At 36.0% G+C, this 14,631-nt stretch overlaps 1 protein-coding gene across 2 annotated transcripts in view; it reads right to left on the bottom strand.

Annotated features, from left to right (window-relative positions):
- DIAPH3 (diaphanous related formin 3) overlaps window positions 1-14,631 on the bottom strand; it is a 214,861-nt gene that overhangs the window by 146,273 nt on the left and 53,957 nt on the right. For both annotated transcript variants that reach the window (XM_071570608.1, XM_071570618.1), the window contains 2 exons: window positions 14,286-14,621; window positions 13,219-13,333 (listed from right to left, as the gene is read on the bottom strand). In XM_071570608.1, the coding sequence (XP_071426709.1) occupies window positions 13,219-13,333; window positions 14,286-14,621 (451 nt within the window). The remainder of the gene's footprint in view (window positions 1-13,218; window positions 13,334-14,285; window positions 14,622-14,631) is intronic.

Here is a 14,631-nt window from a genome sequence, read left to right as displayed (position 1 = left end):
TGATCAGCCAATTGCAAATGGACAAAGAGATTCAAACTGGGAAAGCATCCATTGCAAGCAAGCTGTGAGAATATTCAGCATTTCATAATATTTTATTAAAAAGCAAGTGGGAGAGAACTGCAGTATTCATTCTCACTGAAATGTTGTTGTATATCATACACTATTTGACAGAAACTAAACAACGGCAATGATGGAATTGCAAGGGAATTCTTGTCTTTACTGGCTAGAGAACACATTAATACCACATCACACGATAAACTGAGTGTGACTTCACTGCAAATTACCCTGTGTTAAAAAGGGTAGGTATTTCTGAATTAAAAATGGATTTTTGATAGTCTAACATATCTACCAAAGCTGGCAGATCAGACAAATACTGTGAATATAGTTTTAGGCTAAATATTAAAAGATTATCTAATTAGCATTCATTTAAACCTCTGTCCAGAAAACATTTCATTCCTTCAGCAATTCATGCAAACAAAATTTGTATAATTAAAACTGCTTGAGTTCCTCTTCTTCAAAGTCTGTTATAGTTTTGAGACTGAAGATGATGTAGGTTCTATGACAGAGATTCCGTATAACTAGTCTAGTATGCAGGTTTTGTTATTTCACACATCTTTTATGAAGAAAAATAAAATTTATCATACAAGTATAACAATAGTATTTCCTTACTATCTGGTCACACATCTTTGTATTAGCCATAAATTTTTAAGAAAGACAAAAAGCAAAAAATAAGTCTGCTTTGCATCACTCTGAGTCTTTTCTATATTGATTAATTAACACCTCTAAACGCTGTAGAATAGGATTTTATCCCTCTCTTCTTGCTACAATCACAGATGCATAATAGTTGACTATCTAGTCACTAGACCTTGCTGACTTTTGAGGAGCTAGCCTAATTTCATATGGATAAAACTATTTAGTAGTTCTACTAGTAAACAGTAGCAAAGTATTCATTCTATTTGACCTGAATATCATTATCTGTAAATGTGGTTCTCGCAGCAGAAATATAATTTCATTAAATCTATATGACTTTTATGTCCCATAAAGATTGAATTCAAATATTCCCCTGAGTAAACAGAAAAATCCAACTGGTGATCAAAGAATAAGCCTTAGCTTCAGAGATTGGATTCTTATAAGTACCAAGAGCTACACAGACAGTCCAGAACAAACACAAGGAGTGGTACAAATTGAGTAACTTTTTGTCATTACTTTTAAGGAACTTAAGCATAATGTAATTTCCCCATGACCCTAAATGTAGGCATGAGTTCTAGCAAAATAAATCACATCATTTTCTTGACAAATCAGAGGCACATTAGGTCCTTGACACAAGAAATGCTTTGTTCTTAATTTTTCTTACTCTTTTCATACTTATTTATTTTTGCCACCATAGTTTCAGAAAGGCTTTTATTTGGTCACAAATATGCTCAGTACTTTAAATTTTGGTCCATACTCCCAGGTTATCAGCAACAGCAACCTAAAGATCAGAACTGTCTACTTCCCGTGCATATGAGTATCCTGTTCTCAAAAACCTATTTTTGTTCAAGTGGTTGAGAATCTTTCTATTTATTGTAAAGAATGCATCTGCACAGCTCAGCTTACCTCACCAATTCTTCCTACTTGCTCACTACCTCTTCCATTATTGTGCAGAGTAAGGAAGACTTACAGGTGCATTCTGAGAGTGAACTGCTAGCAGCAAATGGATTCTCTCAACCCCTTTTTCAAGTTTGACCAAGTCCAGTCCTTCATTTAGCACTACTGTTTCTCTTCTATAGAGCAATAAAAGAGCAATTCAGTTCAACCTATAAGATTAGTATTGAAAATAAACTTTCTCTTTTGGGTTTTTGCAGTTAAGATGATCTAGCCTGGTTTGGTTTTAGCTACATCCTCCATGTTTCTTTCTTTTCATACCAGCATTATATACCTACCAAGATTTTTCCTCCGAAGTGTAACTGTGCCTTGGATCCCAATTTCTCTTCATTCATTCCAGCTACATCTACCTTCCATTTTGTCAGCTGTGGTAGCAGCTTTGATTCAAACAATCTTGCTGAGCACTGACTTGCTTTTTCCATCTTCCCACTCCTTCAAACAGATGACCCAATACTTCTCAAGATCTTACACTGAAATGTCAACAACAAAACCCAAAATTCTGCTTCACATATATCAATTACATTGTAGCCAAATTTTAAGTGCCACAAGGAATCACTCCACACTCTCAAGGAACTGCAAAGATAAGCAGTCACCCTAAGCCAACTCTTTCTAGCTTGTTACCCTTGCCATCTATATATATGCATTTACAATTTCAGAAAAAGGCATTTCTATATCAAAGGACAAGTCAGACTGCACAGCAGGATACATTAGTCTTTACAACTGTTAAGCTGAGTAATAGAGCAGGCAAAATTTCTAAGTTTCATTACTCAGGTGATGATAGAGGTGAGTGAGGTTGTAGAACTATCTTGTGAGTTAAAAGGAAAAGTAGAGTCCCACTACACCTTGTAAAAATAGGAAGAGTTGGGCAGCAAAGCCATAAACTAGAAATACAAAGTTGTTAAGCTACAGGATATGCTGTCCAGTGCCTTCATTCTCTCAAATTTAAATGACACTGAAAGCAACAAACTGATCCAGAAGAAGAATGTATCTGAAAACACAATTAGTTTCACTGTAAATATTTAACTATTGTGCCAGACAACACCATTACTGCAAACACATTACCTGTCCTATTAGGTAAGTTTTCAGAATGCTGAACTAGATTATATCCTATGTAAAAAAGAATACTTTGTTAAAGTTCTGATTTAACCTCCCCCAAAAATCCTGCAATTTCAGATCAATTCTCTCAATCCTGTCCTGTATCAAAAACAGTGTGGCCAGCAGGACCAGGGAAGTGATCCTTCCCCTGGACTCTGCATTGGTGAGGCCACACCTTGAGGATTGTGTTCAGTTCTGGGCCCCTCAGTTCAGAAAGGATATTGAGGGGCTGGAGCGAGTTCAGAGAAGAGCAATAAGGCTGGGGAAGGGACTGGAGCACAAGTCCTATGGGGAGAGGCTGAGGGAGCTGGGGTTGTTTAGCCTGGAGAAGAGGAGGCTCAGAGGTGACCTCATCACTGTCTAGAACTACCTGAAGGGAAGTTCTAGTCAGGTGGGGGTTGGTCTCTTCTCCCAGGCACTCAGCAATAGGACAAGGGGGCACGGGCTCAAGCTCTGCCAGGGGAAATTTAAGCTGGATATCAGAAAAAAATTCTTTACAGAGAGAGTAATCAGGCATTGGAATGGGCTGCCCAGAGAGGTGGTGGATTCACCATCCCTGGAGATTTTTAAACACAGATTGGACGTGGCACTGAGTGCCATGATCTAGTAAATGGACTGAAGTTGGACCAAGGGTTGGACTCAATGATCTCGGAGGTCTTTTCCAACCCAATCGATTCTATGATTCTATAACCTTCAGAACCTGATTGCTGTTAACAGGAGGGTCTCCATCTACAGGACATTTACAATACACACGTCCTTCATAGTGATGTTTGTTTCGTAAAACATATTGCAAGAGCCCTGTTAAAATATCTGTTAGGAAACTATCAAAGCAAGATATTTAGAGACTAGAAAAATCTATTTAGAATGAAGAAACTGTATGAGAAATGTATCATGTTAAGATCACAGAGAGGAGAACAGCACTCCACAATGGAAATCAGTTTCACAAATGTACACCTGAAGTAATCAACTTACTGTTTCTAAATAAGACCACACTTTAATTATGAAAATAAATTATGTATTAGATATGGCCAGGTCATATTTACATGAATTAGCAGTTAAAGAAGAGTATGTAATCTTAATGGGTAAGGCATGAAAATGTGCAACCACTTTCTGCATATGAATAAATCAAAATATTGTTCCAGCTGAACCAGATCAAATGCAAAGAGAACCAAAGGCTCTGGCAAATATACTGCTTGAGTCTGAATGGCATACCACTGTCTACCCAAGTACTGTTTAACAGCTGCCTAATTGGACATCACTGCTCCATTAACACATAATCTCCTTGATATTTTGTTTTTTCACAAATGAATTGTCCTTGAAATGAATTTTCTCTGAAACAAGCTATTCACTGAAAAACTAAATGGGAGATTTTTTAAAGGATGAAAACTAGTGCTTATGGAAATTAAAATGCTAAAAATTTTCATCAACAGTAACTTTGAAGGTTTGCCAAATAAGGTTTGTGAAACATTTCTTGCAAGTAAATTATTTCTCGCAGCTCACAACGAAAAAAGGCTACAATAAAAGCAATGTTGTAATGAAGATTTTATTACACTCCACTGTAGTGTTACCTTTAGTCAGATATAAATGCTTGCAACACTAGATTAGAAATTCATCAAAAACACTTAGTGCATAGCAAAACTAAAAAGGAGGTAAAACCCCATGAAAATAGGTTTGCAGCAGGTGTATAGAGTTTTATACCTACTGTGTGATACAAACATTAGCAACTTAATGCATGCAGGATGCTTGCTTATATAGGGACAAATATATTTAAGTTCTTAAAGTGAGTATTTTCCATTAAATAAACAAAATTATTAGACTGAGCAGGAACACTGTGATGACTTTCTTTAACTTGCGCTTTAAGTTCCAAACCCATTTTTCTATTCTATTGGTGTTTATGGTTTTGGACTTACAAAACTGAGCAGACTTTTTTTGATCTCAGGATAAATGAAAATATATTTATCTTTTCTAAGATTTTACACATTCACACTATGAAAACATTCTCTAGTAGAAATCAAAAAAGGAACATTCATTGCTTCTAAATCATGAAATCTTCAAAGGCTTTTTCTACCAGTGTTGGGAAATGGGAGTGTTCTTTTGTTAGCCCGAATATACTGCCATATTTTAATCAAACATGAAATCACTGCAGACTGATACTGCATTTTGTTTAGAAATCAGCTATAAAAAAAGAAAGTCAATTGTTTGAAAGAAAATGGTAAAGGTGAACTACACTGTTCAAGTACATCGGCCTCCTGTTTTGGAGCTGACAGGAAACAATAGTCTGTGTGTATGAGGTAAGAAACAGTCATCTAATAATAGCACACAGTGCAACTCTGTCATAAAAAAAAATCAAGTTAAAATAAATTAAAATTAAGGTATAATTAATACTGTGTTTGGGTAGATGCTTACATGTGCTCTAACAAACTCTTGAATAATATCCTTTCACTATCTGACAAGTATAATCAAAGTACCCTATGTAGTAACAAAAGTTACAGTCCTACCTGAAGAATGATCTGATGTTACTGATGATTCTGACATAGCTAGATTATGGCTCTGATGTAACAGTCATTCAGTAAGTCATAACTAATAATTAAATAAAGGGAGAATTCATCCCAAGAAACTGTTCAAGAAGGAGAAAAAGGGGAAAAGATGCCAGAATTTTTAGCTCCAAAATATTCAAACTACAAAACAAATGTTATTGTCAGACGATTCTAGGCACTGGTATGCTAATGTCCTCTTTGAGCTTTCTATTTTTTGTTTGCCACACATTCACAGAGTTATCTGGATATGACAGGTTTTAGGAGTTATTCACATCCCACTTTTTTAAATACATTCAACAGTCTGAACAACTGAAGGTTTCTCCTATCCATGATACAACACTACAAAAATAAATTAAGTAAGTTTAATTAATTTTCACTGAATTGGGTCTGTTTAGCTGTGACAGTTATTGGTATGTGATCTCCCTGTTTTTAATTCAACACACAAGCTTTCCCATTTTAGCAGAGCAATTGGGTGGTCATCTGGCAGCCAGCCAAGCTCAAAACATCACAGAAGTACATTCCCTCACTGATTCTTACATATCAATCTCTACATAATAAATATGATTTGATATGAATAGCTAAAAAGAATAAGAGCAGATATTCTGTTTGCTAAAAACAGAAACAACTAATATAGTTACTACCAATGCAACACCAAATATACCCTCCATTACCTTCATGTGAAGTTGACATACAAAAATTGCAAGATATCAGACATTTCAATGCTTTGATTGCTGTTCCTTGCAAAAAGCTCATAACTTATTCCTGCCATCTTCAGAATGAAACTTTTTTGTTCCTTTTTCATTCTAAATGCACAAATCTTTTTTAATACTTTTGCTTTCAGAGGTAGTTAGGGTGATACTGCAAGGCAACCAAACACACAACAAGCTTTACTTCTACTTGTACACAGTTACATTAAAAGGTAACTCAGCGCTGTATTACAGCAGAAGTTACTAAAATATATTGTTGGCAATCTGATAGGTTTGTAATAATAAGATTCTACACTAAGTACAGTTTGGAGCTTCTACTGATAGATCCTCCTCCAGAGGGGGAAAGTATGAGGATATTGGACTCCACCTAATCCTTCAGCTTGATGACTGCAAGTTATCTTGCTTATGCTGGGCAGAATGTGTCAGATCAAATACAGAACTAAAGTGATTTATATTGTTAATTCGATCTTCTTGCTAGGATTTACTCTCTTTTGTGGTTTAAAATATTTGAGATTTAGTTGGCACTATAGCAGTTTAGGCCTTGATGATTTTTCTTAAGAGCATACAAGGGAGGGAAAAAAAATTAGAGAAAACTATATTGACCTTTTCAAGACAAGTGCCAACAGATATAATACTCCCACAGAAGTGCTTTACTTCTAAATAATCAAGTCTGGCAGGAGCTCTGGTGTGATGGGATCAGACACTGCCATGTCCAATAAGATTAGGATGAAAATCTGTCCTAGTTGATAAAAAAAAATACAGAGTGATCGTGCAATCTTTCTCTCTCGAGTTCACTAGATCAGTTCCCTTTGATATCTAGAAAATAAAGAAGAGTACATTTCTAATTTTTTCATGCCATCTCCCTCCCATTAACTGCAGTTATCTGCATATTCATAAAAATAATTAAGAAGTTACAGGTGATTTCTGGTATGTTTGATATCCAATTTCTAATCCTCATTTGGACTTTAACACTTTAAACACAAGAGTCATTGCATCAAGTCAATGGAACTTATTAATAGGATAGTCATAAATGCAGCATATTAATTAAAAAAGTACGCATTTCATAAAACAATTACCTTCCTTATACTTTGCATAGATGAGACAAATTATTATTTTGAGTTGAAATGCTTCCAAATATTTCTTTTTGGTTAGAGGTTGCTTCCTTGTACACTCTTTACAACCTCTAAGTCTTGGAATCATCTTGGCAAACCTCTTCAAGCACCCAAGGGCTACTGTAAGAAAACATGTAGCTGGTTCTCTCTCTCGAGTTACCCTGAAGACATATCTAACATTATGCCTAACTACTAGAGTCTCACTACATTAATTACACTCATTCACAGATTTTGGCAATTTATTGCTATAATCTTCTCCACACCAGTACTCTTCAAATTGTCTCCACCAACCAAGAACATTTATTAAACATGTTTCATTACTTTTCTCCCTTTTATAAAGCAACAAGACCAAGCACTTGTATATTAAAATTTATCTTATTTCAGTATTCTAAGTCTTAAACATAGTAACTTGAAGATACTCCAAGCAACCAGGCACTCATATCCATGATTAAGAGAAAAGAGCTGCAATAAGAGATGTCACGTGAAAAGACACTATGACAGCCTTACTACTTCTTATAGTCCATCCTCCTCACTTCCCAAAAGACAAAGCTCCTTCCTATAATACATCCTTTCCTATTTCTTTTGAACCTTTTTCCCCTGAGTTTTTCTAATGTTCTTTGAACCTGCTGAACTTTGGAAGGTGTCTCCAAGTGGTCCCACCAATTCCTTAGCTAACTTCTTTTACAAAAAATTAAATGCATATTTCAATATTAGCTGAAGGATCCTTAGTAAGAAATTCATAGATTTGAATGAGTATGTGAGGAGCATCCTGTTTACATTTATCTTTGTACATTTAATGAGTTTTTCTATCAGCTTCATACTTCCAAACTTTTAATCCTTTTTTCTTGCAATACTGTCTTGAACTTTCCTACCAGATCACATGTGGCTTTTTACACTAAAGCTTTAGCTGATGGCAATTTTTCTCAATTACAATACAAAGTTTACTCAAATCTTTGATGTAGTTAAGTCTCCCACTTTATTATCACAAAGTTTTTTAGCCTCTCTAATCTTAATATTTTCTTATCATATACATCATGTGGTTCAAGAGCTAATAATAGAGTATAATACTCTATTATTAGAAGGTATTTCCATGCACAAGGTTTTGCACAGTAGGCTTCTTCTACCCCCATAGGATTTTCATGATGTCACAGTTCATACTATCATTTATGTGGTGTCACTCTGTTTCCTGTATATCTAATAATTCCACCAAAGTTAGCACAATGTTAGCATCATAGACCAGTGATTGTTCTTCCATCAGCCTTCCAATGCATTTATTACAAAGCAGTTGTTATTCAACAATGAGCATTTGTGTTTGTTCATCTTATCTTTATGCTTCAGATAATATAAAAACACATATAAAGTTTGCTCCAGCTCTGCTATTCAGTATTTCATATATCGGCTAACTTTAAGTCATATATTCAGTTCAATGTTTTCAAAAATTATAGTAAGAGATTCCTCTGATATCATTGTTGTCGGAAAGGCTTTACACAGATACTCTTCACTGGTCTGTGACCATGAGGATAACCTCGATAAATCCTAAACACTTGGTATTTTTCATTATTTCTTTCTTTCAAGTCTCTTCTATCCACCCTTCATACGAGTCCTTTCTGTCTTTAAAAAGAAAATGTATAAGATAACCAAAGATGATTCATGTCAACCATTCACATTTATCACTTTATTTTCCGAACTCGTCAAGTACTTTTCCCCCAGACAGTGAGAAGTCATGAAGCTGTCAGAGGTACACAAAAACAACTTCACTCAGGCAACAAACTCAGACTAATTCACAACCAAAACTAATGGCCAAAACAAACACACAACAGGGGTAACCACTCTGACGACATTTAACAGGCTATGGGTTCACTGTACCAGTCAGACAAGAATGATGACCCACAGTACACACATTCTCTCTCTCTCTCTTTCTCTCTCTCTCTCTCTCTCTCACACACACACACACACACACACACACGCACAGAGTCCTCTCGCTCAGGGGTACCAGCAGATTGGGTCACTCCACCCAAAGGGCTGAAAGATCACTCATGGAGATCCAGTAGAAAAACAGTCACTCACCTGGGGGTCTTGTGAGGGCACTGAATCCCAAGAAGTCTCCTTGGGTGACATCCCAGCCCTCAAGACAAGTGTCCTCTCACAGACCTGCTGTTTTGAAGAAAACTACACCAAGGTTTGGGGAGGGGGCCCCAAATATAACAGGGTCATGCTGATGGTTATGGTCCAGGCCTGGTCTCTGGGCCAAGGCCTCTTCTTGGTTGGGGGTCCTGCTGTTGGCCAAAGGGTCCTACCCTTTTCTTCCCTGCCACTGAGGGAGGGGTTTGGGTTGTAAGTTCCACAGCAATGAGGCACTGCTGTGAGACACAAAAGGTTGACAGGGGTGTGGGCTGCTCCTGATACAGCAGCAAACTTTGCTCTGCCCATCCTTAAAGGCAGTGATTTCATTCCCTTTTATTCTTTTACCTGCTGACACAAAGCCAATGATTTCAGGCGTCCATAATGTTTCATTTGTTTTGTTGGGTTTTAGGGATTCTCACAATAAATTCTCATATTTTCTTGGAAGTATTTTAAATGTATGTACACTTTTCAGTCACACTCAAATCTTTTCCTAAGTATTCACACTGAAAATATTCCATCCACAAACTGACCTGTACTTACAGATTCTGAAATAAAATTTTCTTTCCATATTCCCTGTGCAGCAGTAAATCTGTATGGTTTTATGACAATAGAGTTGGTTTTCCAATATGCCCTTGACTACTTCTTCCATGTCTATAATCTTAGATTTCTTTGAGATTACAAATCTCTTCTGAGAGTAGAACAAAATTCTGAGTCAATGAATAAATCATATTTCATGTTCAGTAAGTTGCTACAAGAATACCATCAGCAATTGATGCTTTGATAATTCTGAGTGTCTAGCTCAAGGTTTTATTTTTATAAAACATGTTGCTTTTACAAAATGGTTCAACTTTTGCAAAGAAAATATTCTATATCTATATCACTCATAGCCCTTACATAGATTTACCATTATAACCATCACCAAGCAGCACCATGAAAACATTTCATCCAGTAAACTACCAATACTGTTGTCAGCAGCAGTTCAAAGAAATTATTTCCCTCTACCCCCCTTCTCAGGGAGATACTTTCCTACTCTCAGGGAGAAGTATCTGGAATGCTTTATCAGTATGGGGTTCCCCACTTCAAGAAAAATACAGGTATTTTGGAACAAGTACAGCAGAAAATAAAGGTGGTTAGAGGGCTGAAATATAAAATGCATACAGAAAAGCTGAGAGTTGTCAGCCTTGAGAAGGACAATAAAGGGCAAGAGCACTCTTGCTATTGTCTCTAACAACCTGACAGAATGCTACAAGAGAGAACTAGAATTTTTGAAGGTGTACAACAAGGAAGAAGAAACAGGTACCAGTTGCAACAAAAAATCTTACAAGACGATGTTATGAAAAAGAAATTCACCACAATGACAAACATGGGAACAGACTGTCCATGCATACCTCTCCATCTTTAGGAATATCTCAAACTCAGCTGGACAAAGTCCCAAGCAACATGAACTAGACTGGTGCCTTTACAAAAAGTTGTTGGATCAGATGTTCTTCAGAGGTTCCTTCTAGACTAAATAATTCCATGATTCATGTCTCTGGACATATCCAACAAAAGTTTCCTACCATCTGAAGACAGGCCCTCTTTTACTTTTTTATTCTTGCAGTATTTCTTTCATAACATCTTCAGTTTTTCAATTGCTTCAATCCCCTTCAGAATCAACAACATTTCTAATTTGTACACAAGCACCTGCTAAACCTTCAAATCTATTCTATACTGTTCTGTATTCCTTTTTCTAGCAGAAACTCTTCAAGGGATTATTTACTTAGACATAAGACTTCCTCTTCTAGATCAACATTTAAATACTTTTGGCACATTAGCTGGCAAAATGCAACAACTGAACATTTAAGTACTTCAATCTGATTTTACTTAAGGAAAATAAAATTCACTTAAAACATCATTGAACATTATGATCCCTGCTTCCAGAACTAGATACCTCTTCTTATGCAAAGATTTCAATTAAAAGAGTGCATAAGCAGACCCTTCAGCAGAGTGGAAACAAGCTCATTTGTTGCATGTCATCATTTGGCCACAGAGTCATTTTCAATTTCTCATCTTCCTGGTTTTAGAGACAAAGCTTTAGAAATATTCAAGGACTGTTCCCAATTTGAGCATAGTGAATAGCTTGCTGATTCTACTTTAGAAAGCCTGGTATTAAATCTCTTCATGACTGAAGAAAATGAGATGTCTCTAATTTCTTTGGTAAGTTTTGTTGTAATCAGTAAGTTATGTACAATCTGCAACAAAGTATCCCCTCTCTCCATGGTCATGAGAAAAAAAGCAGCTACTTTGATGATGTCTGTACTAAAATTCACGCTGTCAACAAGAGACACAGAGATACCTGCAAAGTTCTATAAACCACTCACTTCAACAAAGATAAAATTTAATTCTATGTTCCTCTTTAGACACTTATTTTGCTGCTCTAAATAATATCTTTAGTGTCTCCACTTCACTTGAAAGATTAAGATGATGGTACATTTGTATCAACCATGTGAGATGAGAGAGATTTCAAAATTTAAAAATGAAAAAGATTAAGCAGTAAGCCTCACCTCTAAAAAAATGAATAATCTTTTCCCTGCAGACTAGAGCCTTTAAATTACCCCCACCACACACACATTTGGTATAAAAGTATACTTCACTGACTTTTCAGTTGTAGATCCAGTAACTCTCTTCTATTAGATTTTGTCAAAACAATGTATTGTGTTCGTTCAGTTAAATTTTGAGGGATGTTAATCTTGTTAACTCCAATGTTCTTGCTGTCTGTGGAGACTCACAATCCTCTTCTGAGTCATTAACATGTTCGGACTGAACATCATCTTGTCTCCCAAATTTTACTATTTAATTACACAGAGGAGACTATTTCCTCCAGTGACTTTTAAACCTTCCAACCGATTAATTCAGAGAACATTCTTGGGAATTCTCCTAACATTTTAAAGGCACCATAATTAGCTCCTAGACTTACTTTAATAGACTCAAGCAAACATGTCTATGGTTTGCAAGGTTTTCTTGCCTTTTATCTTTGTACAATATTCTTAATATTATTAAGTATCAACATTAATAAACTCCAATATTTAAATCAGTAGAAATACCACTGAAGCACAAAAAGCCTTCTTTGACAAGAGCAGAATAAAGTTCTCAGTTATGGTAAAAAAATATTGGATAATACACACCAGAGCATATCCCAAAACAGGATAAATTTGAGAATGTTATGCACTATATTAATAAAAATGCCAAAGTAATATTTTTTTTAAAAACTAAATATACAATAACACCTTTCTGATTTGCAAAGAAATTAATCATCACAGCCCTTTGTCTGACCCAAGTACTAAGTCTCTGATACCAAAATAAGGGGGAGAATAAAAAATGGTGTCAAGAAATAACTGCAGAAATACAGGCTTTTATATATGGGACAAAGTAACCTAAACTATTCATGAGACAACCTACTTCCAGGAAAGGAGAAAAGGTTTAAAGCCAGGAACACTTTCAAGTATTTTGTGCCTCCACAAAGCTCTAAAAGCTGAAGATGCTAAGCAAGTATCAAAGAAGATCTATGTTGCTACAAGTTTATCAGAAAGTAAAGAAATTCACTACAATATTCTCCTCCTTCATGGAACCAAAACACATCAATTATCATATGCATTCTGAGCATAAATACATCATCTTCTGGCCTCTAGATTAGATTGCAGTATTTTATGAAGGTATTCTGACAAAATTTTGTATTTTTTTCAAATGTCACTAAAAAAAAGTCTGTATTATTCCAAAGAACTTCTTCAGGGTTTTTTTGTGATGTTTTCCTACAAATCACACATTTTTAGCTATTCTTTAAGTAAAATAGTTCAATGTTACTGCTTCAAGCAGTCCAGGATTTTCAAACTTTTTTCTTCACACATTCAACTTAAAAACCAGAACATTATGCCATATTCTGAGGTTTTTTCATATATTTACTTAAGCCCCAAGAATTTTAAAGATCTCTTCAAAGGCTGATTAAATTTGTCAACTACTCACCCCTTTTTTGGCAAGAAAATGTAAGTTCCAATTTGCAAAGCATGTCAGCATTCTCATATTTGTCCTCTTCTGCCTTAACCCAAAAACAGGATTCTGTCATCTCCTGAGGCCTGATCTGAGCAAGAGACAAAACAATATTTTATCAATTTAATTATTTTGATACTATGCAGTGACTGTGCTCTATAGCAAATAGTTAAGAGCTCTGTAAAACACATGAACTTTTAGTATATAACTCATCTCTAGATTTGGTAATATATTTATCAATGAAAATAATAATAATGCTTAACATAAGTGTTTTTGGAGAAACTGATTCAAAAAATGCAGACAGCATACTCTGTTATCTAAGGTCTAAATGTAGCAAATTACCTTTGGTCTAGATTTAAAATTTGGACAAACTTCAAACAGTCTCTGAGCACAGCTGGTTAAACTAGATATTAAGTACCTTACTTTTTAGAATGCAGGTTTGATTACTTCATAAAACTATGTAAATCTGTTTACTGACTGATTTTGGATAAATAATCATAGTTCCCAAACTCAGCAGATTGATAGTCCTGGTATACTTGATCCTGTCGCAATGGAGAAGAAAAAAGCCCCACAAATGGACTATATTTGTCACTCATTACATTTACATATGTACATTTATACTAAGGACAAATGGAGAGACCTGTACTGGTTTTTTCCACAGTCCAGACTAGATAGATGCAAGACAGTTGTTTGGAAACTATAACCATCAGTACAATGCAGTAACTGACCCAATGTGAATAGTCTGATAAAAGGCAAGGCATAGTAGGACCCTGAAAGCATCCTGGCATCGAAGTTGTATTACTCTAGCCCAGAACTGACTTTTCCAGGCACCTCAAATTCGACCAATATTTGCCCAGGTGAGGCATGGGTCAATGAAACACAGTTTTCAGAAAACAATAAAAAGTAGAGGCAAGAAAGTATTCCTATCTTACATAATTTTAATTCTGTATCAATTGCTTATCTAGTTGTACTCGGGGCAACCTATTTACCCTAAGTTCAATGGCAGATTTTTACATCAAGTATTTACCATTAATCAATACTACCTTCGACCAGTTGAGTCTTTTCATGGTAACCTCAGGTCTGAATTCTTTTTTAGGCTTCATTCCAAATGGCAAAGAACATGAAGGCGGGGACCACTGTATTCCAGGCATGCCTGGTAGAGGCGGTGGTGGAGGAGCCCCTCCAAAAGCCAGAGGAGCTCCCAAGCCACTCAGAAGTGGTGGAGGAGGAGGGGGAGGCGGTGGTGGTGGAATTGCTCCGTTAGAAGGCAGTGGTGGAGGAGGAGGTGGAGAAAGCTGATGTGATCCTGCACCTTCCAGAGGAACAACAGATGCATCTCCACATGTTGATGGCAGAAAACCAGGTGGCAAAGAGCCAAACTGATAAGGA

The sequence above is a fragment of the Pithys albifrons genome, chromosome 1, assembly GCF_047495875.1.
Source record: "Pithys albifrons albifrons isolate INPA30051 chromosome 1, PitAlb_v1, whole genome shotgun sequence".
Taxonomy (NCBI): Eukaryota; Metazoa; Chordata; class Aves; order Passeriformes; family Thamnophilidae; genus Pithys; species Pithys albifrons.
This window is presented reverse-complemented; position numbering and strand designations above follow the sequence as displayed.